Source organism: Stegastes partitus, unplaced genomic scaffold (assembly GCF_000690725.1).
Source record: "Stegastes partitus isolate 25-593 unplaced genomic scaffold, Stegastes_partitus-1.0.2 Scaffold39, whole genome shotgun sequence".
In the NCBI taxonomy this organism is placed as follows: domain Eukaryota; kingdom Metazoa; phylum Chordata; class Actinopteri; family Pomacentridae; genus Stegastes; species Stegastes partitus.
The window spans coordinates 1,102,334-1,129,725 of NW_007577770.1; the positions used below are offsets into that span (position 1 = coordinate 1,102,334).

General features: G+C 40.1%; 2 protein-coding genes and 1 non-coding gene across 3 annotated transcripts in view; 2 read left to right on the forward strand and 1 right to left on the reverse strand.

Annotated features, from left to right (window-relative positions):
• The window catches only part of fermt3b (FERM domain containing kindlin 3b), a 20,892-nt gene extending 17,029 nt beyond the window's left edge, over positions 1-3,863 (reverse strand). Inside the window, exons 1-2 of the mRNA XM_008304356.1 lie at positions 3,757-3,863; positions 2,253-2,377 (exon numbers count right to left, since the gene is read on the reverse strand). Of these exons, the coding sequence (XP_008302578.1) occupies positions 2,253-2,376 (124 nt within the window). The 5' untranslated portion in view covers position 2,377; positions 3,757-3,863. The remainder of the gene's footprint in view (positions 1-2,252; positions 2,378-3,756) is intronic.
• trnaw-cca (transfer RNA tryptophan (anticodon CCA)) lies at positions 802-873 on the forward strand. Its single transcript has one exon. It is a non-coding gene; the product is annotated as a tRNA-Trp (tRNA).
• Positions 3,864-5,223: 1,360 nt separating the features above from the next.
• The window catches only part of LOC103374315 (mono-ADP ribosylhydrolase 1), a 124,396-nt gene continuing 102,227 nt past the window's right edge, over positions 5,224-27,392 (forward strand). Inside the window, exons 1-3 of the mRNA XM_008304391.1 lie at positions 5,224-5,712; positions 7,433-7,531; positions 9,088-9,195. Coding sequence (XP_008302613.1) covers positions 5,307-5,712; positions 7,433-7,531; positions 9,088-9,195 — 613 coding nt within the window. The 5' untranslated portion in view covers positions 5,224-5,306. The remainder of the gene's footprint in view (positions 5,713-7,432; positions 7,532-9,087; positions 9,196-27,392) is intronic.

Sequence of the window (27,392 nt, forward strand, 5' to 3'; positions counted from 1 at the left end):
CTGGGCTCACATTGCATTTTAGTACAGCGGAATTACCAATAAAGTGGTTTCCAAAGTTGTGTTTTTTTTCTTTTTCTATTGTCAGACAAGAGAATGAGTATGAAATATTGACTGAAATTCAGCCCAGTAAGTCTACATGCTCACATTTAGTCACTTCAGAGGCATTTTCAAGCTGCGGCTCTGCAACACTGAACCACTGATTTTATAACTACAGTGTTGTCTGACAAACTCTCCAAATATATGAGTAAAAAAATACAACTGTGCAGTGAATTTGGTGATATTTCCAAGAACCTTTAAAATCCTAAAAGGTATGGATTAATTGTATGTTATATTTACAGGATTTGCAATATATTGTTTCCAGTGTGGGGAGGACCTGAGCAGATGACTGCACTGTAGAGGTCAACACATGACTCTGTAGCTCCAGATCAGAAGGTTGTGTGTTCAAATCATGTGAGGGTCACAATGTTTGCTTCTTTATGAGGAAACCTCAAAATTCTGAACTCTGTTGTACTCATTCACATCACCAGTGCACAGGCTAACTCTCCAAGAAACAATACATTCATGTAAACATGTTTGGGTTTAAATTGGTAATGTACGCATAATTCTTCCTAAATTCAAGAATCACATTACAAGTATGGTTTCTTTCATTTTCAGGCTGTATGGTTCACTGCTTGTACCACCTTTGACATGTAATTGAGCTTTACTTTGGCCACAAAATGATTACTTGAAAGATTTGCAATATATTGTTTCCAGTGTTTGGAAGACCTGAGCAGATGACTGCACCTGTTGTGGTCAGCACATGACTCTGTGGCGCAACGGTAGCGCGTCTGACTCCAGATCAGAAGGTTGCGTGTTCAAATCACGTCAGGGTCAGTATTTAAGCTCCACCAGCTGTTTAGTGTATTGGGTCATGTTCTGCACCCTTCACACATCAATGTCATCCCAGTTTGGAGATCCTTTCTGTAAAGAGTTTGCTTGAAAATTAACTTCTACTTGTAGATTGCCCCCAGCTTTACAAGCAAGTAAATCTTTATTTAACTGCTACATACCAGCAGAGGAACCACTTGTGGTCTAACTCAACCTCACTGCCAGCTGCTTTCAGGTGAGCCATCTCGAACAAACAGCTGCCCAGTAGTAACCAGGTTTATTGACTTATTAAAGATGCCTCTGTAAACTGTAAGATTTCTCATTCACAGGCAAAGCTCACAAAATGCTTTGCTGTTTGCTGCAAGAGTGAACACAAGAGTCTTCATGCACTTTCAGCATCTCAGGAACTGAAGATGCAGTAAATTGCTTTTTATCACCAATTGCAGTGTCACCACCATCACAGGTCAAATTAATGGATCTCCAACAGCTTGTTGTCAAGTTCTACACAAGTCTGTTAATGATCCATTAATTTGAGTCAGGTGTGTTGCAGTACAGAAACGCCTAAAACATGCGGGACAGTAGCTCACGAGGACTAGAGTTGGAGATCCCTGCTCTAAAGAGTTTGCTTGAAACTTAACCACTACTAGTAGATAGCCCCCAGCTTTACAAGGCAGTAAGAATTTATTAAACTACTATATACCAGCAGAGGAACCAATTGTGGTCTAGCTCAAACTCACTGCCAGCTGCTTTCAGGTGAGCTATTTAGAATGAACAGCTGCTCTGCAGTACACCAGGTTTATTTACTGCAGCTCTGCAACGTAAAACTACTGATTTTCTAACCAAAGTGTTGTCTGACAAACTCCCCAAACATATTAGTTAAAACATACAACTGGGCAGTAAATTTGGCGATATTTCAAAGTAAAATTATCACTCAAAGAGAAAGTTAGAAGCGGCTGTCAGTTGTTTTGCTGCAATCATAGAATCAGAGAGAGTCTTGTTCCTGAACGGGCGTGGACAGCAGCAGCTCAGCAGCATTTAAAGCCACAGACACTGAAACAGCCAGTTTAGAACAGAACTAAAACAAAGGGGTTATATAAAATAAACCATTTTTGTAGTATTTTTAGCTGAAAGATGAAAGACCCATTCTGAGGACATGGGAAAATTTTACAATGTAAGACCTTTAAAACATGTAGCAGGTGACGGTTAACAAAAAAATATATTAATGTCAGAAATTTGATTGTGACCAGAGATAATGAAATGCTATGCCCTGACTGATGAATCAGGTCATCATTACATGGGAATTCACATGCAACTACTGTAACTATTTTAGTCTGTGCAGTCTCAGAGTGAAAAAATAACAGATTAAGACAGACAGTGTGACCCACGTGTCTTTTCCACCAGCTTGAGGATAACTCCTCCGACGTGGAGGTCAGAGGTCACACTGACAGTGACAGGTAGGGCATCAGACCCCAGATCCTCCACTGTGACTGACAGGTCCCACGCCGCCATGCTGGGAGAGAAAGAAGAAGAAGAGAGAGTGTGAGAAAAATCCAGGAGACAGTTCTGACGGAATAGAGTTGACATTTGAGGAAAATAAAGCAGGAGAGACAAACATGGAGCGAGTGAAGCAGTGAAGGAAGGACAGCTTTAGCAACACTGTCCGTCTGATAAACTAAAATAAAATGATGCTCAGCAAGTGCTCTATTGTGTGTGACAAATGTCTTTTTGTGTGTTTTTGTTTGGTGCAAATATGTGACAGCTACGACAAAGATGAGAAGAATATGAACAAGACTTGTAATTAATCTTTTCCGTGAAATTACTCATCTTAATTAGTTTTTTCCCAAGCTGATTAAAATACAAACATCAGGTCTGACATGAATAGCGCTCAGATTTATTGTGAAGGGTGATTCTGTGATTATTATTTTATATGTGTCACAAGTGAGCAATTATGCACTTTGATACAGTAATAAATTGTTCCTATGTCTAAAAAATACATCTGAAAACTCTCAACAAACAAGAACATGAGATGTCAGAACAGTTAAAATGAGAAACATGAAAGAGAATTTCACTTCTGCTTCAATTAATGTTTTCTGCAATAATTTAATATGTGAGAGATGACGAACACATGCATTTATAATTCACTTTCAAGGACTGCTGAGAAAGTTGAATTGCAAATGCTGTAACTGTAAAAAAAAAAGTTTTGGGCACATGACACAAAAGATATGAATAGAGACAGAGAGAGGATAGATGACCTGTCAATCACACTTCTGCCAACCAGCTGTGAGAAAAAGACTTTAACTCACTGTTAATATCACATGATGTTGAGCAACAAACACACACGCACACATACACACATGCTATATGGCATGTCCAGTTTGACGAGCACTTCCTATTTCTGACTTAAACTATCACCATGGACGCACACTTCCGCTTTCTGGTCCGCCCAAGGCAAAGAGTTCATCCAATACTGACACAGTCTCCTCCCGAGTGTGTGTGAAAATGTAAGCCCATCCTAAAAATATTACATTTTAGGATTAAAACACATCTTTTTTCTCCATGTATGAACATTTTCAAAGACTTTTACCGTCAGTAACAGGATGACCCAAAGATAGCATGTCTGCATCTCTTCTGGAGGCGTAAGCTTTCTTTATCTGCATGACTTTGCCATTTAATACTTTTATTTGACATTTAATAGAGTGCAGTGACCTATTAAATGACTATTGATGTGTATATTTAATACAGAAGCCGCTCACACCCATGCCCTACACTAACTCTGCTCATGCTTTCTCTCACGCTGTCAGACATCCACACACGCACATTTTAAAAGACAATACCGTCAATCTCCTCTGTCCAAGGTTTGCAGAAATACCAACTGGGGGACCCCTGTACCTGTATGAGAGCTCTGAAGAAGTTTCCCAGGTTTTCTGTGAGAATATGCAGCAGTTTCACCCCTCCAGGGCTGGGTGGGTTGTGGTCTGTGGAGCTGTTTTAGTGCCACTTGTGTCACCTCTGTCAAAAAAGCCTCGTTCCTTTTTTTGTCAGTTTCCGCCAGGCGGAAATGTGCAAAGGGCTCAACATTTGACTGACAGGCCCAGACAGTGATACATATTAGGCAATGCGCGTGTGCATACAGCATATGTGGGAAGTGTGGGACATTACACAAAACACACTAACAATAATAATATTGTAGAGTCTTAACCTTACTATTTATTTTTGTCAGGCAAATGTATATTTGATATTTTTTTGGAAGTCTTAACTGTTAAATTTAAATCACACAATAAATAATATTGTATGGTTGATGAGTTTGATATTTGAAATTTTATGTAAATTTATATTGCTGCCTTTACTGTTGTTTTAAATGTCTCAATATGACTAATGGTGACTTGACTAGAAATTATCACTCTCCTCTCTTTGTTTTTGTCCTCCCTTTTCATGAGAATTACATGCACACATGTATTAAATTAAGTAGTGATCACATTTTGTGTGTTGTAAAATTACCAATACGTAATAGGCTGTGAGTTGTGAACTTGAATAGCAACTTTTGTGGCTTTTGTTCAAATTTCAGCTACAAAAAAATAAAATAAAATTAGAGCAAGTTTTATGGTCTTCTACTAGCAGTAATTTTATTCAGTTTAAACAAAAAGAGGCGTTTTCTGTGATGCACACAGATTAATGAGCTCACTGGTGTGATTTGAGGAAAATACTTTCATAAAACGGTGTAGTCTTGGTTAAAATACAAATGTGAGCAGTTTTGGGCATTTAGTTTCATCACACAATAGAAGTCGACAAACTGTGTTTGACGAAGACTGAATTATGTCTTCTTCAGGGACAAGCAGCTTTTAGAGAATCGGTGATGGTACAATTTCTTTACAGCAAAAGCTCAGCTTATTACAGAGCCAATGTTTTGACTTGCTTTCTAAAGATACATTTTTGTCCTCTCAACCGCGCTATTTCTACAACACTGTCGTTTTTTAAACCACTATTGACGTCACTAGCGTGTTTAGTCGGTGTGTATGCCATCTTCGAGCAATGGCAAAATTTCCGATAGTCTTGAAGGAGGCATAAATTTGTGGTCGTTGGCCTCGGCTCTTCCACATCTCTACAGTCGGGGTCTGTAGTCGGTGTGAAACTAAAAATAGAGGGACTCTGGGTATACTGTCGCATATATTTTTCCCTGTTAACAGTACAGGCCGTTTACGACTAGCTCTAGATACCCCATAATGCTTGACACATAAAAAAACGATTAGGCATTTTAGTGACAGTCAGCTAGCCTCCCCCTTGCCAATGGTACATTCCACACTTTAACTTCCAAAACAAAAATGGCACATGGGAAGTGAATGTGGGAGGTGTGTTCGTATCGAAAACGAAACCCAACGGCGGCGTGACCGACACTGAACAGCAGTTGCACGAACCGTTGCCCTCCTCGGTGTCTCTCAGATATGGCACTGCAAGTATCAGCTCGGGTTTCACATGTCAGAGCCCTCCCGCGCTCCACCGGCCCTCTGTCCCGAGCCGGTGTCAAGTTCAAGCACATCCTAACTCCTGGGAGCCCCCAGCTGGGAGGGCAGCCAGCAACAGGTCCTCTCCGCGGCCATATTAACGCTGCCCCCAGAGCTGCCAAACTCTCAACAACAACAGCGACAGCAGCACTTTGGAAGGCCAGTCAGGGGAACGGGTCCTCCTCACCCCGGGGAAGGAGAGGCTGGCTGGGCAGGTTGGCCCTCGGTGCTGCCCTCGGAGTGAGCTCAGCCGCGCTGGTCCATTCCGTCCACACCGGAGCCTTCACCGCCATGGCCCTCAAAATTAACCTGGACTCTGCTGAGGGAGACTGGAAGGAGACCAAGGGTGAGAGTGTTCAACCAAGGCCGAGAAGATTTTAATTTCCTTTACAACACGCAGAGGCGTTGCTGTGTTCTTCATACAATGGGGGCTTGGTCCTGTACAGCACTCTTTATGTTTTAACAGGATCATGCTCCATTTTCAAGTCATTTCAGTGTAAAGTTCATGTAAAACGTGAGACAGTAGCAAAGAAGGGTCACTTTACATTCTTTTTCATGTGCTTGGTCCATTTCTAAGTCTAAACTTAGATTATCCTGATTTCTAGCGCTATAATCAAATGAAAAGGTGTTCCTTGAAAGTAGTAATTTGGGTGACAAATCCTTTAAGTAGTCCACGAAAAGAGATGCAGACACTGGTCAGAGCTGAAGTTCACTCATAAAGTCCCACAACACAGTACTCCAAATACACAAGTAATAATAATCAGAACAAATCTTTTAAATGTGTTCCTGACAAAACAAAACAAACAAATCCTGTTCATAGCTAAATGTTTGTGTGTCTAATCTAACCTCGGGCATCTTCTGAAAAGGACAATAATACGTTTTTATTGCTACCTGCTGGTATGTAGTAGCTACCTGTTGTCATGTTTTTTTTTAACAATTACTGAAGTCATGATGTGTACGTCGTTATTGGACACATCTATGCACACAGTCACTTCTGCAGATATCCTGCTGAAAGACTGTCACATGGAAAACTGTCCATAATAAAACACTCGATGTGTCAGAAAAATATTTCTGACTTTAGTAAACAGACACTTGCAATTAGTAAAATAATATGGCAACCTTTTTAAACCACTGTGTCATATTATTTTTGAGTCCTTTAAACGTGATCAAAATGACTGATGAATAAATGTAGGGTTACTTTTAAAATGTAAAACTTTAAAAAGCAAACAAAACATTTTGACATGGGGCCGTTCATAAAACATTCAGGGCTGTAGCCTCGGATGCTCAGGCCCAACGCCACCACTGACAACAACTAATCTGCTGAATTGGTGCTGGTGGCTGGTCAGCTGTCAGTCTCTGTATTGTTACCGGTCAGATGCTGCAACACAAAAACTAGCCACCATATCCATTTAAAATGAATGATTATGGTACCAACAAAGTGGAGACTCAAGACGAACATATTAGATCGGAAAGGGTGAAATTTGTTAGAATATTATGTCCTCTGTAATGTCCAAGTAGAGCTAGCGCACTAAACTCCTGGGATGTATGAAATATATATGAAACAATCAATGCAAGTGAGACTGGGAATGTTATACATACATCTAGGCTTCAGCTAATGATCTTTTTAATTAATTATGAAGTAATTGCTTATTTACCTCTTAAAAGGTCGAACATATTGACTAAAAATTAAAAGTGATGAGCAAATAGCTAAGGAATATTGATGTAACATTACAGCCGTAGGGCACACTCCATATTATATAAGCTTGTGAAAAATTTAAACACATCATATTTTGCTGTCTTCATAAGCTAAATCTGATCTAGAACAAACTTAAACATATGGACCCTAGATTATTAGCCCCTTTCGTTCACTACACACAGTAGATGTCTGTCGAAATGTTGCAGTTTGTAGAAACCTATAGTGTGTTCATCAAGCCTGTCTTCAGTCTAGTAGACCAAAAGTATCATGTTTGCGTCTTTTCCTTGAGATCAGTGAATATTTAACCAATGGTTTATTTCACTAACAGCTTATTTACCACCTCTTTTTCTTCCTCTAACTTGTCTCTTAGGCTTCTTGCTGTCTCTTTCTGTGAAGGACAGGCGTCAATACCACAGGACTTCTGGCTTTGTGCCGCTGGATGACATCCCAGTGTGGACTCCCGCTGCAGGTCAGACACCCAACATCAGTCACCGTCAGGTTCATTCAGAGTTTGGTGGTGGTGGTGCGATCTTTTGAGAATCATGAATATATTTTACCGGTGTAATCAGATTTAAGGCCACATCACATCAAATAAGTGAAAACTGACACAAAGAGCATTTCCAGATTATGAGGAACAACCAAGATTTTGAAGCACCTTGTATGCAAAATTTCTGTTTGTTATGGAAATCACATTTTAAACTCTATGCAAAATATAAACACACTGAAATTTGATGTGATGTTATCCGAAGCTTAAAAAAATTGTAATATTTTATGAACAAAATGTCTTCCAAATGTTACTCTATTTCTCTTCTTATGAGTAGTTCTTGCAGTCAGGTTTACAAATAATGCAGCTGAAGAAAACAGTCTTGAAAAAGTGTTAAAAGTAAAATCACCAGTCAATATGTGACTATTTACTCTTTACAACTGCAAACGAAGTTGCAAGTCAAGTAGATTTACATGTCAAGTTTGTACCTGAATCTAGAAACAGGCTGTTTAAATCTATGTGAAATGCACATCCAGAGTAGGACAGCAGCAGTGCAGAGTCCTTTAGAAATATTATGATATTGTAGTTCAAACCACAGTCAAGTTTTGTCTGTGTTTGTCAGTTATCCGGGTCATGGTAATCCTTGGAGCTTCAGTAAAATTGGAAAATGGACAGTTTAGAACTGAAAAGTCTCTTGGATGAGTGGTAAAACATCTTGAAGAACCTATAAGAGAAGTCCAGTTGTTTTTTTGCTAAAGCTCCCAGGAATTATTGTTTATCTGACTTTGTTTGGCCACATCCTGGCACATTCCCTGCTGCACTGCAAACCCATACACTGACTATCATAGAAGAAGTGAAAGAAGAACACACATTATTTCCTGTGTTACATTTTTAAATCTATAGGTACCATAATTTAAATCCGATTTTACAGTCTCCATTCTTGTGCATATTTCCCAGGAACATAAAATGATCCTGAGACCTAAAAGTTAATATAAAAGATAAATGTAGTCTCTGGATTTTAGAAATACAGCCAGCATGCAGCTGCCCTGAACTGCATTATTTCTACCAGCTAGCAGGGGGTCGAGTTCCTGGTTGGAAAAAGAAGTCTGATTGTATAGAAGAGTATGAGAAAATTCCTCAAATACTCATTTAATTTGTGACCGCAGTTGACATTTAAAAAAAAAAAAAAAAGTTCATGCTCTCAATTACTCGTTTCACATCTCTTTCAATAGAGTGGGATGTTTGTAAATTCTGCTCCCATTTAGAGTAAAATAGATGGTAAAGCAGGTTATGTTTAGGGTGTGATTACCTCGTAATTGACAAGTCGTTATCATATGGTCGTGCATAGTCCTCAGGATATCAGTCAGATCCACCCCTAACTTCTGCTCAGCTTTAACCTCTCGTCCAAATACAGTCATTCCTGACTCCAAATAAACAAGGTGCTAGTCCATAAACCGGCGGGTGACGTCCCTTTCGATACGTCTACTTTTTTTATGCCGTCTGTGGATTGAACACCCTGTTCTTGTGTGTCTCATTATCAGGTGGCTCTGAGCCAAGTCGCTACCAGAGGAATGAAAAACTGGACCAGAAGATTTCCCTCTACAGCGGTGACATCACCAAGCTGGAGATAGGTGCTATTGTCAATGCAGGTATGTGCGCTTTTAGCTATGTCAGTGTTTAGTTTGTTATCCAACATGTTACCAATGATCTGTTTTAAGGATAACTTTATTTATTATTGCTTTGAAAAGCAAAGGATTTGAAAGCGTTTTGACACACAAAGCAAAAGCAGGATAGCCAGAAGGGAAAATAAGAGGGAGACAGTAAGGCCAAACAGAGCAAAGCAAAATTAAGATGAAATTATGATTAAAGCCCAAACAAGAAGACAAACAACCCAAGAATGTGAATTGCTAAATGGGAATCTAAATACATACAAATGAGATAAATATAAGCAATTAAAGCTTAATAAGCAATAAAAAAATGATACAACATCGAAGCAAGTCTGGTAAAATGGGTTTTGAGACATGGTTTAAAGGACATCACTGATTCTGTGAGCCATATCTCCTCAGGCAGGTTGTTCCAAAGCTGAGAGGTCCTGATGGCAAACGCATTGTCACCTTTGGATTTAAACTCCGATTTTGGAGCAGGGTCCCAACTGAGGATCTAAAGCTGCAAGCCGCTTCATATGGTGTCAACATTCTGCTATACAGTTCGAGGCCAGACCAAGACGTGCTTTTTAATTGACCAGTAAAATCTTAAAATGAATCCTAAAACACACAGGGAGCCAATGCCGAAAAGTCTGGGGTGGTGTGTGTCAGTAAGAATCTGAAAATAGTTGGATGTGAGAAGGACATAGTAGCAGTTGTTGAGCCTGAAGAAGTGCATGCATGACTTTTGGGAGGTCAAACTGTGAGAGCATTGGTTTGATTCTGGAGATGTTTCTTAACTAAAGGGGGCAGAACTGGTCACCTTTTTTTTGATCAAAGCTTTCAAGCTTAAATCTCAAAAGTACTCTCAGATTTCTGGTAACAGGCTTCACATCAGCAGACAAGTTACCAAGGCCGCCGAACAAGAACATTATGAAGAAGAGCCGAGCAGACGGAAACACGGGAAAGGATTATGCGTTTAAAAACGGCAGCTTTCAGTCAGTACATAAATTTAGCACACAGCACCTGTGAGGGAAGTTTGTGCTGTGATTATGGGTGTTATGGTTTCTCACAGACTGCTACAGGGTTTTATTTGCAACATGCTGCAAGATTTTCTTTAAATTAGTGGACGCACACAACAGCACAAGAATTGCTGAGTTGCTCCTTGGAAAACATCAAAATTGCATAAAAGCATAGCTAGCGTTCCTGTTATGTCTCAATAATATAATAATTATGGTCAGACTCATTAGAATAACCTACGTGAAACAACCGAGTTAAACTGATGTGTCTTTTAAAAGACCACCAACTCCTCAGATTAAAACCAGCTGTTAGTGAAGACAGCTAATCATAGTCCTATTATGCACCACATGAGGCGCAGTTTACGATGCTAAAAAGACACAAAATAAATGGCTTGGAAATAGTGTGTGTGTGTGTGTGTGTGTGTGTGTGTGTGTGTGTGTGTGTGTGTATTTAGCTTGGAAGGCTTGTTAGGATTTCTTGCACCCAAAATGAATTGTTTGTTTATGTCCTGTTTATGTAGTATCCCCCAGCCATTTGTTGTGGGACACTACATCTGTGAACATCTGTTATCTGCTGCATTTGCATTTGCATCAGCTGGCTAGTGCTGCAACTAGTGACTATTCTTGTTATCGCTAACCTGATTGATTTTCAGTTATCCAGTCTGTTAAGTGTCAGAAAACTCTCTATCACGAACACGACAACGAAAGTGACATATGAAAATGTCCTTTTTTGTCCCAAACACAAAGATATTCAATGTGTTACTTTTTTTCTGGATGAACAATGTAATGCTAAACGAATTTTCTGTCAAATTAAGCAATTTTGTAACTTGAACGGCTCATTTTTTCAATTTCTTAGTATAGTTTATCACTGAGCTACCATGCTAGAACAGTAGACACTATAGACTATTCTATAGACAATGCTTTGTGTAATTAACCATTTGCAGAGAATGTAAAAATGAATTTGTACCAAGGTCAAAAAAAAAAAAAGCTGAAATATCTTTTTTTTTTTCTTTTTTTTAGATGAATACTGAGATATTATAATGTTATACTTGAAACTTTCCATAGACAAACAAATGTAGTAGTTAAATAAGGCAACAAATAATTTATTTAATTCAATTCAATTCAGTTTTATTTGTATAGCGCATATTTACAACAACAAGTCATCTCATAGCGCTTAACAAAGGCAGAGACAGTGCAATCCAAAACATTTGGATTCCCGATAAGCTTCAGCAGTCCGCAAGCAGTCCGCAACAGTGGGAAGGAACCGAAAACCCCCACAGGGGAAAAAAAACCTCCGACAGAACCAGGCTCAGGGAGGGACGGCCATCTGCCTCGACCGGTTGGGTGGATGTAATTTAACAATAAATAAACAGTAATTTTAACATCATACATGTAATTTTGAAATTAGATGTTTTTTCACCAGTTTTGTTACTTCGGACTTGATGTACCCAAGAATAATACACTTTTTTTTTAAAAATCAAAAGGTCAGAAATAATAGAAAAAGGCATAGATGTCAGTCAAATAAGGTTACATGGACTCATAACTTTTACTGCACACAGACCCCTCTCCCTTTATGTATAGTCAACCCAACGGCATATTCTGAGCCAAGAAAATGCCTGCAACCCTGATATATTTTGGTCCAAAATCTCATAGGATCTCCATAAAAGTTGTCTTGTTTTTAAAACCTGTTTTGTGACCACTGTCTGGGTCGCATTACTCCTTTTCTTTCATCAGATGTTGATTTCAAGCACCTACAAGTAGGATTAGAGTCTTTCTAGTGACCATTAGATGGAGCCAGAAGCCAGTTCATTCATTTAAGACCTTTTCCCATAAGGGAAATGTTTGGGCATTTGGGGGAAATTTAATCGCTGTCTTGGCACAGGCGATGCATCAGGGGACAGTGTGGCAGGCCAGCACGCCTAAATGATGCTCTGCGATGAGGCTTTAGTAGAAAATGATAGATCTTCACTGGCAGCTGACTGTCAGCAGGTGTACGCTGTGCCAGCGCCCAGTGAATATGTTGATAGTTGACTCTCATTTACAGCTTTACTGCTTGTATTTGTGCTTGCAAGCCCTCAAACATGCATCTGCCCACAAATGTTTAACTAATTATGTGTGTATATACTGCAAGTAACTGCCTCCGTGTGTCTAGAGAGGCGACTTTGTGTTTGGGTGTGCGTTTTACAAGAGGTTTTACAGAGTCGCCAGATGCAAAGTAGCATGGACTTAACAAGAGGAAACGGCTAGTAAAGTGTCATTTAGCAGAGAGGACGAGGCAAGGTGAGGGAGGGAGGCTGAAAAACTCAGCAACGCCGGAGGAAGCATGACTGAGAGACAGCGTGAGAGAGAGTCAGCACACAGACTGACAAAAAGCAAGAGGGGAGTCTGGAGGAGTGAAAAGAAGAAGATAAAAGAGAGGCAGGGAGAGGAGGACACAGGCTAGTATTTAAATCTCGGACTGCATTGCCATGGCAACAAGCAGGTACAGGATACCCTCAAAAGAGCTTTGGGCAGCAGAGCCCGATCATCCTTTTTCTGTCTGTCTGACTGATTGGCTGGCCAGCTGAATGTCTCCGTGGTCATTTTGTTGACTAAGCGGCTGACCTTTTCACTCGATGACTAACTGATTGACTAAGAGGCTTTGAGTGATGCCAGTCGCACTTAAAGAGATATGACATTAAAATAAAAGAGAGCGGCGAACAGACGTCGAGGCAGTTACTTACACTCATTTAGAAACTTGCAGACTGCGCCTCCTGTTGCAGATCTAACAGCAAAGCTGCAGCGTCAGAAGGCAGCCAGAGCAGCGCTTGTGGTTTTTGACATGTGGAGGGGAGTGTTGTGGATTTTCTCTGGCTGCTCTGAAAGGCCTTGAAGCATCATTTAGCCCCTAAGGCAGCAAACATTCAATTGAAGCCAACTGTGGCCAATTATACGCTATACTGGCAGACTGGTAGGTAGGTCGGGAGGGGGGATCCCAGGCCTGGCTGGTGGGGAGCAATTGATTACAGGCAGTAGAAAACACACACATGTACGAATGAAGAGCAGCGCACATACTGGCGTGCGTGGATTGGATTCAAATAGCAGTGAAGTAACAGGTGGGGACTTAGTTATGTGCTGCCTCATGTTGATTCCTCCTTCCTCCCTTCCTCCTCTCCTCTCCTCAGTCAGCAGCACTCATTGATCAGGTAAGCAGGGCGTTGCAGGGAGGCTGGTTGGGCGCTGTTTGTCGTTTGTGTCTCTCTCAATAAAGATTGGATTTACAGTAACTCTGCACTCCTCCTCCTACTCCTCCTCCTCCTCCTCCTCCTCCCTCCTCCTCCCGCCTCCACCCCCATCCACCCCCATCCAGCCTCCCTCCCTCCCTCCTTCCTTCCTTCCACACTTTTACAGCCCCTGGCTCCTGCCCACTCCTATAAAACACTACAAACATAAAAACCCACAAGCACTTAAGAGCCGTCCTGGTGAGGAGGAGGGTGAGGCGGGGGGGTGGGGGTGTGGGGGGGCATATGGGGGGAGGAGACAGTGGGCAGAAACATCCTCCTCTTTACACCCCTCAATCACTCCGTCCGGAGAAGGAGAGTTAGATGGAGGGGAGGATATATTGTCTCTGATGGGCTAGCTGATTAAGATGGATTGCACAATGAAATGTCGTTGGAGTGATGAGTTCTTGGAGTGTGTGCATCTGCGCGAGTGTGTGCGTGCGCGCGAATACGGCGTCTCGGCAACTAACTTTGCATTAAAACCTTTTTTCAAATTGATTAAATGCAAATTTGCTTAGCTCTACTGAGCTGCGTTTTCACTCACAAAAGTTTTATCCCTCATTTCCATTTCAGCACTTACTTTTAGTCGCCGCAGTGTTTATCGTGTTTGACATTAAATGCCATTTATTTTGGCCCACGATTTTCCACGCAGAATTGAAATTTAATTGAAAAAGATTTAAAAAGCGAACTGATAAGTTCTCTGTGTTTTTTTTGTGGAATGTCCTTTTTCTTTTCTCCCACCACTCGAGCTAACTCGGTGTGTTAGAGCAAATGCAGCAGCAGAGTCGGCTGATAAATCTTTCAGGCTCGACTATAAAAAACTGTCCCTAAAATTAAGCCGTGCACCGTTGAGTGATAAAGAAGATTCTCATCCTATCTCAGTCTTTAGAGCACTTGTCATTGCCTCAGTTTTTGCATACTGAGAGCCTGTAGGAGTGTGTTTCTGTAGGACTGGATGTGTGTCACACCTTTGCACGCATGTTAAGATGTATTGAGATTACATACGTGTTAGTCTGCATATGTACACCTGCACACAGCTGCACCTGCTTGTGCCAGAAACAGACAACACACAGACACCTGGCTCTGTGAATGTGTGTGCGGTGTGATGTTTGGCGTGGAGGTGTGTCACCGGTGTACATTTGCGTGTGTTTTGTGTACAGGTGTCCTGTCGGGTGTGTGTGTTTGTGTGCATGAGATAGGCTCTCCCAGGTTCTCCTCTGCTGGTCAGAGATAAAGCTGTGGGTTGGCACTGGTAGGCCACTCACCGTGGCAACAGCTGAGAGATACAAGATTAGAGCCAGTAGTTTTCTGGCCCGCAGGTGACAGACAGGGTGAGAGAGAGCATCTATAGACTGTAGTGTAGCCTTCTCACAGATAAGAAACCGAGAAAAGAGGCGCAGATGGACAGATGAAGTGATGGACAGCAGAGGCCGTGTGCTGATAGACAGGGACGGTGAAAAGGTCAGGATTTCATGAGGCAGGTGAAGGGCACCAACGCGTTATGTCTCACCGATAAATTCCACTAAATACGTCACGTTGCCGTCAGCACGACATCGCGGCTTTTTAGGAATGGAGCCTCGTGGGTCAGAAGCACAAGTCTGGAAATTGTTAAGCACAAACAGACCTTGAAAAATTTGAAAGGCTGCGTGACTTTCAAAGAATTAACTTTGAGATGCTGATCAAAGTTTGAAGCTTGACTCTACAGGAATAATAATAATAAAAGTTTAGGTGTGCAGTCGATACAAAGGTCAGAGGGAGACTCAGCTCAAAGTAAATCGTGGCTTTTAAAGTTGCACAAATCAATCACAGCAAGCACAAGATGTTTCAGTATTATGTATCTGCGGAAACACATCTTTCATAGTTATGTATTATATTTATAAATACATACGATTACTCTAAAAATAACAAAACTTCACAGTGAAGAAGCTGGAACAAGAAAATATCTGTAATCTTTGCTTAAAAAACGTTGATTAAATAACTGCTGATGTGCACATTCATTTATTGGTTCATCGTTTCAACTTTAAAGAATAGGTTTTATTCAGGCCATTATGCAAATTTTCTATCCCACCTAAATCCTTGCGTATTTTGCCTTGTAAAATGCTGCTCTTCTCTTTTGTTTTTATTCTCTTTGTTTTTGTTTTTAATAGCTGCAACAAATAATTGATTAGTTAATCAACAGAAAATTTATCAGCAGCTGCTATAATAGTCAATCATTTCATTAATTTTTCAAACAAAAATGATGCATTTTGTTCAGCTTCTTAAATGTGAAAATTTACAAATTGTTACATTTTACATCAGTTGAGCCATCAGTCTGGACAGGACAAGTAAACTAAAGGCGTCAGCGTGAGCTGTAAAAAAGTATGACATTATGTTTTTATAATAATTAGCTGAAAAAAGAATCAGCACATGTATAAATAATAAAAGTATTTTTGTAGTTGCAGCTCTAATTTTTGTATTTCTGTGAAGATGGTTCCCATTTATTTAAAGCGAGCCAATACAGCAGAAACCTGCCAGTATCAACTTAATTTTTCATTATTACATAGCTCCATATGAGGATAGATGCATGTGGTGAGCATGATTAATTGAACATCAGGATTTTTTGAGCTTCGATGCTTCCATCGGGTGAAATATAAATTCAAGCCAGCGGTAGAGCATCTTTTATTGATTCCAGGAAAGTCCGTGCTTGATGATGGCCGATAGCTGTAGCGGGGCCGGTGGCGGGGCTCGGGGGGTTTACAGAGGACGAAGGGTGGGAAGTCACGGATGAGTGGACTCAGACAGACAGGCAGCAGGCCGTCGACTGGAACAGCTGGAGGAGAAAGGTGAGAGGGATGTGCTCGCTGATCCTGTTTGGTGATTTTAAGAGGATAAAACAGGCGAACCCTTGGCTCTGCAGGTAGAGCCCCTTACAAGAGCATTACCCTACAGTGGCACAGCGTCATACTCCTTCTGCAAGGCTTCACTGATTCTTAGCTGGCTTTGTCAGTGGGGCTTAGCGTTGTGCTTAGCGCCAAAATCAGCCTGGCAGACGTCCCTGCTTTCGCTACGCTGCTGGAGTGTGTATGGGAGATTGTCAGGCCTGACTTGTTGTTCTAAATTGCTTCGGAGTGGCTAAAATTATTTCTCAGATTTCACCTGAGCTGCATTTTCCTCATTTGACTGAAGTAATAGAGGACATATAGCACAGTGGGAATTTTTGCATGCTTAACCACTTTATAAAGGATTTTCCAGCATCAGGCCAAGGATTAAGTGATTTTTTCCCCCCCAGATCTACTTTGAATGCCACTGTATCTAGTTCAGCTTGTAGTGCTTAAGCTGTTGATAGTCTGTTTGTTTTAAGTATGTACATCGTGTAGCAGTTATTAGAGGATAATCAAGTTGTAGCCAGCTGTAGTATTTTTCTACGCCACTGGAATTAATGTTTTCAAGGCTGTGTTTCATCCCTAGATGACAGCCAGTTTGTCACCGAGTCACTTATCTGAGGTTTTAATCAGGGGAGGCAGCTTGTTGTGATCCACCCAGCCTCTCTGGTAGTAACAGGGGTCTGAGGAGGTGATGGAAATCCCAGAGCAGAGACTGCTTGTGCTGCTGAGGTCTTGCAGGCCCCACAGTGTATGCTCTCCATCTCTCTGTTTGCTGCAGTTACCATACATCTACCCTAGAGCGCTTGTCAGCTCCTCTTAGGACAGGCTCATATTACAAGATGCAAAATGTCACACCAAGTTTACTACTGCAGACAAATATTTTATATGTGTCTGTGTGCTCGAAGAAAGCCTCAAAACAGACACCATAATATTATAAACGTGTGGTTTGATGCATCAGCTGTGCTGAAATTAAAACAAGATAAAATCCAAATCTGCAGCTTGCTCTCAGCTGACCTTTCTACATCTGTAAAAATTAATTAAACCAGAGTTGTATTGTTTACTTGAAGTGTAAAATGGGTTCATATGCTACTCCTCTGAAGCAGAACAGGTTACAGATCCCTCGTGAGCAGCACTGCTTCTCCCTGCTGTAGTAACTGTACTTTCTTAGCTCTAGTTCCTATAGCAGTATCCCCACCGCGCTGACGTAGTGTTTTGTGAGGCAGCGCTAATGGACATGTTCTTACAATATGCCCGTCAACTGTCTGTATACACAAGCACTTACAGAGGCAAATTGGCATTGCTGATGCAGCTTCAAATTCAGAGTAAATATGATGTGCTGTCAAAACTTAGCATTGCCATGACTGCCTCTCTCCTCTACCAGCTACTAAACCAGGGGAAAATTACAGTGGTGAGCGCTGTGCAGAGACTGCCAAATGGAGACATAACCTGTTCAGTTTTTTTTAAAGTGTAAAGAGGATTTGCTGTGCTAAAGCCAATAAAAGAGTGTGCAGAGAAAATCCATCAGAGAAAGACTGAGCTGTATGGATTTTAATCAGCGAGGTCAACAGTAAGCACTGGTAGGCAGAGTCGGGGCAGGGCTCAGAACCACAATATACACACAAACATATCAAAGTTCACTCTTAATCTCAAATGCTACTTTGCATTGAGCCTAAGGACATTTTACTGTGTGCTTGTTTTTATTTTAGGTGATTGGAGCCACTGTTTTTTGTTCCGAATAAGACCATTTTAGGATTGATTTTGATTAACCTCTTCATCAGCTTACAGTAGGGTTGCAAATTAACAGGTTTTTTCATTACTGATTAATGTGACAAATGCTTTGTTGATTAATTGATGAATTATTTCGTCGATAAAATGTCAGTGAATGGGGGAAAGTAAGGTCACATTGGCAGTGAGCTTGAGTATGACTCAAGAGCGGCCATGTTTAGTTTTCTATATTTGACAGGCAGAACAAAGTCTATTAACTGAGTGGTCGGCAGCACTGAGGTCTTTAACTTAAGCAAAAGTACCAATAAAACACTAGAAATAATCAGTTTATTATATTGTTATAATAGACAAATGCCACTACTCAGTCTTTAATATGTTTTTTAATGTTGTTCCTAAGTGACTTAAAGCTAATTGTAGCAATGTTATATAGTTTTTGGTGTTGTTATCTACGACAGTATCATTGTCCTTGTACAGCACGTAACTCTCTGAGCCCTCAGACCTGCCAGACGGTTGAAAGGGCACATTTTCATAAAGAAGTCGACACTCTAACACCATTTATCAAAGCATTTAAATATAGCAACTTTCCGATGGTCGTTGAGCTGCTTGTCAGTGATATGATGTTCCATTGGAAAATTTTAATTGTAATATTTCCTCAAAATCTGTTTATTGGACACATTTCATTGAAAAATTTGCCAAAAGTAAAATGTTTGCGCGATCCAGATTTTGTAAAAAAAACAAAACATTTTGTGTACCTCAGTGCAAACGTTAAGCTGTTGCTGACTCAGCTGTGACTGACAGTAATGTTATGAAAAATTCAGGAACTTTTAGCCGAACTGGACTGAACTGCAGGTTGTGTTTACGCCAAACAGAGAGGAGACAAGCGTAAAAACTCAATTTAAAATGTAAGTAATGAAATAGAATAGAATAGAATAGAATAGAATAGAATAGAATATACTTTATTTATCCCAGACCTGGGAAATTTATATGCCACAGCAGCATCCAAAAATATAGAAAGAAAGTACAAGAAAATAACAATAAGTAATATGCATCCCAGTGTCCACACACAGCAGGTCCAAGTCCACATACATACATGTATGTATGTGTACATACATACATACATACATACATACATACATACATACATACATACATACATACATACATACATACAAAAAATGAAATGAAATGAAAAATACTTTATTCATCCCAGAAGGGAAATTCAATAATATATTGAATATATAACATAACATACATACATACATACATACAGTACATATAGTACATACATACATACATACATACATACATATAGTTTTTAAAAATTATTTATAGCATTAAAACAGTGTCACACTACACAGACACACACAAGATTTCTTGTTCTCTCTTCTTCTCGCCATGGTTGTGCTGTTTCCATGGCGGTGCAGGACTTTATATTACAGTGAAAAGGAGCCCACAGTGAGGAAAAATGTGACAGATCCCCAGAAAGCGCTTGGGGAACAGAGGGCTAAATAAATGTTTTCTATTGGTGCTGAGGCCAAACAGGCAAACAAAGCAAGAACATACTCAGGCAGGTGAAGATTAAAAAAATAAGACGCAGGAAATTGATCACAAGGAGGAGACAGTTGGAAAATAGAATGACTGGACACTAAAGCCCACATAAATTCCCAGGAGTGAGCTGATTAGGGGAATAGGTAAAGATCAGATGACTGGGAGTAATGGGAAGAGCCGAGGACCTGCTGAAAGACGAGAGAGCAGCAGGCAAGCAGCCGACAAACGGGAAGAATGAGCAAAAAATAATGAAACAGATATCAGGAATTGGTTGATGCTGTGACAGGAAAAAATGCTCAGATGACTAGTTTCATACAAACAACAGTTCAAAACCCCCAAAAGCTTTAATATCTTACCACATGAGACAAAGAAAAGCTTGAAAGTGTCTCATTTTAGAGCTGGAACCAGAACATTTTTGGCATTCTTGCATGAATAATTGCATCCATGATTAATTGATTCAGTTTTTTTTCTGATTAATTTCTAGTTTAATTGACTAATACATTTTCTTCAGGCTCTAGCCAGTAGTTGAAATAATGTCATCCATTCAGTAGAAGACGTTGAAGCTTGTAAATGCCTAAAGGATAGATTTAGGCATTAGTGTGCAGCCACTGGGTGTCATCTTCAATTCACAATCACAGAGAGGGCCGCAATGAACGCATCTAAAGACCCTGAAATTACTTGACTTCATGTGTAAACTCAGCCGCTGTCTTAATCATTAATGCCCTTTAATGTATATTTTTCTTCCTCGGCAAAGGCTGGAATTTCTGGAAGCTTTGACTATGAAAATGTTTCTTTATAGACCTGCTTGTGTTAATCTTTAATGTCAGTACAGTAGTGAGCCACCAAGCAGACATGCACGCTGTAATTACTCTGGTCCATGTACAGTAATATCTCTTCTGGAGAGAGCTAATATTGAGGCTCTCTGTATTTGTTTTGAGGATTTTCACTAAACCGTATTATTTAAAGGCATATTAAATGAATAGAGAATTATTCCTACACGCCCTCTTGAAGTGGCTCATTTTTGATGCTAAAATAAATGGAAGGCTGTGGGCGTATTTCATATCTTTAAGGCTTTAGACGATCTGAGCTCTACGACTGTGAGTAATCAGGGTCTGTATGCTTCAGATTCGTTTTAAATGTAGCTTTAAAACCGTCGATGTGACTGACATTTTGCTTTATGTTAAACTATTGATTCCTGCGAGGGGTTTCTAGCCTCTCTTCTTTTTTTGAGGTTCGTTAACGAGCAAACCCCCTGACTCTCCTCTTATCCCGAGTTAAATCTGCGCTTGTGACTCCCACTTTTCATCGCAGAGCTGAAGTTGTGCCGTCCCCTCTGTCCTCTTGTATCTGTGTCTTTGCCACGGGTGAAGTTTGGAGGCAGCAGTGGCTCTGTGAATTGGCTGCAGCGTGAATTTAGACGGGGCTGCTGCTCTAGTTTTTCCAGTCCAGATCTGTCCAAGTTAATTACGGTACAACTGTCAGAAAGACCACTTTGCTGGTCATTTGGGCAGCGACATTAATGCTCTCAGTGTACTGAAAATTCAGAACTTTCAAGGTTCAGTGCTTCGAGTTTCCGCGGCATGCTCCAATGTCTAGTTTGTGTCTCAATTTGAGTAGGAAGATGGAGGAAATGCTTCACTGTTGGTTTGCTATAATTTCATCATCTCCGTTCTCGTCCACTTGGACATCATGACAGGGCTGTGACCTGAGAGGAGCGAGACATTTGCATCAGACAAACGGGCCCCAGTTTTACAGCTTCAGATTGATTTACACCCTGACGTTGAGAAGTTAACATATCCTCGGAGAGTTAATCTCTAATGTTGTCCGGGTCAGTAAATAAACAGAAAAAGAAAAGCCAAATTGAAGGAGTTTGCAGAAAAGCTCATTCGTGCTAATTATTTCTCTCCCACCCCTCCCTTGTTAAAAGCTTTCCCACCCCTCCAATCAATTGCCACTTTAGCGAGCAGGAAAGGATGGAGGAAGTGCGAGCCTCATTAGCCTGATTGGGCCGATGTGGGAGATGGAGAGAGATGGAGTGAATGAGGGGCTAATAGAGAAAAGGAGTCAGCTTGACCATCAGCATTTGGCCCATCAGAGCTTCTGTCATCAAGACAAGTGCTGCGTTCAGATGTGCTGGTTTGTTTGCGAAACTGCGGCTGCTGGTGGGCGTGTGGCTGATCGGCTGATGGTACCTGAGCGGAATGTGAAGCTGTTAATGGAGTCTGTTCTGTCTGTGGTGAAGGTAAAGAGCATATATGTCAAAGCCGAGAAGACCAGGGATTTTCACCTTTTTCTTAAGTGTGGGTTCAGTATGCTTACAATGAAGTAGGTCTTTTAACGTGTCATCTGGAGGCAAAAGTGTTCCGCTCTGATTGATTAACCTGGCCCCAGACCTCTGAATCCTCGCCCACATGTCCACTTTTCTTCACGAGTTCATGTACAACAATCAGCCGCAACATTAAAACCATGAATAACGTGCACTGTAATAAATGACTGTAAAAATTCTAACAGCACTCTCCTGTAAAAATTGAACTAAATGATCAGTTGACTGATTTAGGAACAATATTTTTGCTTACTTTACACTGATGCCCTAAGAGAGGGGATTTTTCTTGTTTTTTCATGAAGTTAAATTATTTTACTTTAACAACAATTGCTGTGTTTAAATAAATATTCCAGTCCACAAAAATGCAACTTGCCTAAACTTCATCTTTTATAGTTTTAGTTGTTTCAGTGCTTTCTTCATTTTCAAATGTTAAACAGAGTTTGTTCATCTCTATTCTGAATCATAAAGATTGTGTTTTATATATGTCTGCAATTCACACTGGTGTTTCTACATTGTAAGAGAAGAGAATGCCGTAATTAACAGGCAAGGCTGATTACAGTGGAAACACGATCTGAATACAGTATATTATTGGACAGCCTAGTTACAGTATACAGTACCTCATAATCTACTATAGAGTCCTATAACTAATTATACAGTAATTAACCATTTAAGCCAATTACAGTTATAGCACTGTAATGATACTTTAATATAAGGATTAAAAATTGTGATATGGTTATCCTGAAAAGCATGCTATGCAATGAAATACAAATAAAGTAGTGTAAATGAGAGCATCATCAGGCTACTGAATGGCCACACGTAAGACCATTAAGGCTTCTGTTTGTCCATATTACTGATCTCTGAGTGGGAATTGCGTGTCTTGTTTTGAGGCAACACATACGTTGTTCACAAGACACAGAAGTAGTTGTGTGAAGAGTATAAGAAGTGAGTTTCAGTTCCTGCCGTACCTTCACACACCTGTCCAATTACGGTGCAAAGTGGCTGTGATTGTCTGTTTTAGAAAGGTTCAGCTTGACTACAGACAACCATTAACGCTACAAGCAATTTAAAGTCACCAATTAACCTAACCTGCATGTGTTTGGTCAGTGGGAGGAAAGTGAAGCAGCAGGACAACATCAGCTCAGGCACAGGAGGAAAACACAAACACCATGCAGAGAGGTTTGAACCTTCTTGCTGTGAAGCGACAGTCCTCCGGTGCTCACTGCTGCTACACAACCACACATTTAAAGCCAAAATTAGTCATCAGAGTGCTTTGCTGAAATATGAACTAGAATATAATAATTACAACAAGAACAAATGGATAAAATGCTGTAAAATGCTACCGAACACATAGTAATTGTTTTTGTGGAACAGTAGTCTGACTCACTGCATGTAGACTTTAACAGCAACCTCTGAGCAGCAACCTACACACTGAAAATGTCAAGTTTTAAAAAAAGATTTGTATCCTGCAAAAAGGCACATCTGCTAGGTTTTTCGATGAATTAACCATTTCAATGACAGTGCTCACCTCCCTGCGTACAAAAGTCTCTATAATCATTCATCTGTCACTATTTTGCAGGGACACCATCCCTGCACACTGGGCTTAGCACCGCCCAGGAAACTGGGATTAGAGCAAAGAAATACAAACAAGGCAATGTTGTTGTATCCCAGAATGATAGCGACATGTAGCCAAACCGTTCTCCAGAGCTGACAATGTTGTAGATTTGGTAACGCGACGCTACTAGAAAATTAGGTTGTCATGACTAATTAGTGCCACATAAAGTCGTCCTCAAATTTATTCACACCCTCCCATTAAAGAAGGAAAAAAAACAGCTGTCACTGAAATAAGGTGAAATTGACAAAAGTAATAATAAATAAAAAAACTAATGGAAATCATGAAATTGCTTTTGAATTGTGGTTCAACAGAAATATATAAAAAAAAAACAACAACAACAAAAAACAAGCAAACAAGCATGATTGGACCCGTAAACTAATATTTTGTTGAACAACCCTTTGAGGCAATCAAGTGTTTTCTGTAACTCTCAATCAGACCTCTTCACCTGTTTGGCCCACTGCTCATCAGCAAAGTGCTTTAATTTGTCTGGGACAGTTTTGCCTGTTTTTTAAATTATTCTTTTCAACAAAAATTCAAAAGCAATGTCCTATTTCACTGAATCGTAATTTAGCTCATTTTTATTTATTATTACTTTTGTGTTTTTAGTTATTTGAGTGACTATTGTGAATTTTGTCTTTTCTTTAATGGAAGGGTAGGAATACATTTGAGGACGACTGTAAAATTCTGTAACCTTATGGAAACATCTATGGCCAGAAGTATAGAGAACTCAAGAATGTCTTCTGTGGCGTATAACAAAGATGAAGTGCTATAAACAAACAGAAGCTGAATTTCTTTGAATATTCATTTTCTAAAAGTGGAAAAAAAAATAGAATGAACATGTTCGACATCTTGATTTTGCCCACAGGTGTTGCAAATACTGAAAAACGTTGATATTTTGTGTCTTACATTTTTAATTTGTTTCCACACTTGTCTCCTGTCTGCTTTGTGTAAGCACAGCCTGCAGTTCAGCCCAGTTCAGCCTCACAGTCCCTGAATATTTGTAATGTCATTGTTTGCAGCAGCTGAATCACTCGTATCCACACAGTTGTGCTGAGGAGGGCAGAAGTTTTAGTTTATCATCTTTTTCGGGCAAAGGGGTTTTCTTTGGGCATTTAAAAAATGAGGCATCTAGAATAAAGTGATTTTGATTTAACGTCACAGTTTTAAGCTTAGATGTTGTTAATTTTTACAACAAAACCAGAAATCACACATGATTAGATTCATGACAGTTTAAAGGATTAAAATCCAATGATTCCTTCTGTTTTTACAATTTCTGGATCTGATAAATAAGCAACAAACAAATTTTAGGTTGGAGAAAAAAAAAAAAAGAAAAAGAAAAAAGAACAGCACTTAAAATCCTGATGGAGATATATGGTTGAGGCTTAATCAGATCTGACAGACAGTTGTTCCAAAATTATCAAAAAGAACTGAAAATCAAATGTTAAATCCTAATTAGTGCATTAAAGTATATGACATTAATTTTATTTTTTTTTCTGTGAAAAATACAAAGCACAGCACAACACAGTGCAGGGATCTCTCGGGGGAAATAACCTGAAGAAGGTTTTTGGGCCGTTTAAACCTTTCATATAGTCATATTAAAGTAGGCAGACACTGCACGTTTTTATTAAATTTATATGTTGTGATAACTCACACTTCATGTTTTAATTGGCCTTCCTGCACAGCCAGAACCTGCATCTTTCTCACAGATCCGGTTGGTTTTGTTCACTGACAATCCCAGTAATGTTTTTGGAGATAACTGTAGTCTCCACAGTGTTTACAAAAGGCGGCTTTCTTTTGCACAATTAAGCTGTAAGAAAAAAAAAAAAAGAAAAGACAATATGGAGCGGCTGTAGAATGGAGCAAGTCTGTTCTGCAGCCAAGTCAAATTTATAGCACAGCAGTCTCTGGAGGGACTTTTAACCACAACATGTAAAACACTACTTCAGTAGGAGTAAAACAATCTCACCCCTATTTTTTACAGATTTTTTGACAGCTATCATGTCAGTAATCAAACTGTGGAGCTGCTCAAACTACAAGGGCCCACACTTCACCAGAAATCCTAGCAACATCTCTGAAAGCCAGATCAGTCATTGTACAAATCAGACATCACGACCCCCGTCAAACAGGGCAGGCCAACTGACCAGGCAGAAATTCAGTTTATAAAATTGGTTGTGGGCGACTGGAACAGGCCTAAAATCAGGCTTATTCTATACAGTGTTCCTCAAGAAATGCAGTTTTATGAAGTGGCGATAGACAAAGAAGGCCTCAAAGTGAGTGATAAACTAGTCCACTGTCTGAGAACTGGCATGAAAAAGACTTTAACCAAACCTTTAGACCATGACTGGGAACATGGAATAGTGAGGAGTAATTGATCAAACCACGAGGAACTGGGACGATCAATAGAGAAGATAAGAGATGTAAACTGCTCTCAGTGCATGCAGCATTTTAACAGAATCTGGGGCTGTTGTCTCCATGTGGACCGGTTGATTGGTTGGTCGATATGCTCTCATCTGACCAAATGCTCATTGGTCGGACGACTGCAGGTGTTACTCTCATAAGGAGAAAAGCGCTACATCAATAACCTTCCAGGATTAATCCATTATCTTTGGCGGCAGGAGGAACAGACCACCTGTGAACAACCTCTTCGAACCCAAACTACGGGAGACTACTAAGTGCAACTTATGTAATGCTGACTCAATGTTTATTCAGAATTGGCTCAAAAATAACTGACAGCATGTCGAAGATGTGGTTGGTGTGGCTGCCTTTGTTAAAATAGATGTCCAGAACAGACAGCAGTTTGCTTGTCACAGCTCAACAACCAACACGGTATGTCACCTAAAAATGGGGGGGGGACAAAGGATAAAATTCTTTAATTATTCAAGTGTAAAAAATTTAAATAAGTCTGGAATTAACATATGCAGCTTTTGTCCAAGTGCCCACAGGCGTAACCAACACTGGAGAGCAATGATGGATCCACATACTACAAATATTTTATGATTTACATTTTTAGTTTGCTTTTCTGGGCTGCCAGGTGGCTCGGTGGTTAGCACCGTTGCCTAGCAGCAAGAAGGTTGTCCCGGTGAGGACACCAGGATCTTTCTGCGTGGAGTTTGCATGTTCTCCCCGTGCAGCGTGGGTTCTCTCCGGGTTCTCCAGCTTCCTCCCACACAGTCCAAAAATATGTTGAGGTTAATTGGTGATTCTAAATTGTCCGTATGTGTGAATGTGAGTGTGCTTGGTTGTCTGTCTCTAAGTGTGGCTCTGCGACAGACTAGCGACCTGTCCAGGGTGTCTCCTGCCTTCGTCCTAAGTCAGCTGGTATAGACTCCAGCCCTCCGTGACCCTGGTGAGGATTAAGCGGCGTATAGATAATGGATGGATGGAATTTTTTTCCTTACTTGTCCCCTATTTGCTCTGTGTACACAGCCTGCGCTTCAGCCCAGCTCGGGTAAAAAGTTGCAGCTAAGTCACTAAAAGCTTAATGTTTTTGGTAAGGAGCACAGAAGTTTTTGTTTTTTAGATAATTTTCTCAGTGCAAACAATTTTTTTTGGCATTTAGAAAAAAAAGTGACAGAATGCACTTTAATTAAATATCACAATTTTAGGCTTAGAGTTGAATAAGTTTTACAACAAAGTAGCACATGATTAGTTTGAAAAAGTTTAAAATCCAGTGATTCTTTATGTTGTTACATTTTTTTGCTATGATAAATAGAATTTTATATAATGTGTATATATATATATATATATATATACACTATATTTTATATAATTTTTGTGATTTTGTAGCCCGACGGCAGGTTTTGGAGTATACTGTACTGTGTACAAATATATTTCTAATTCATTTACAGTAGT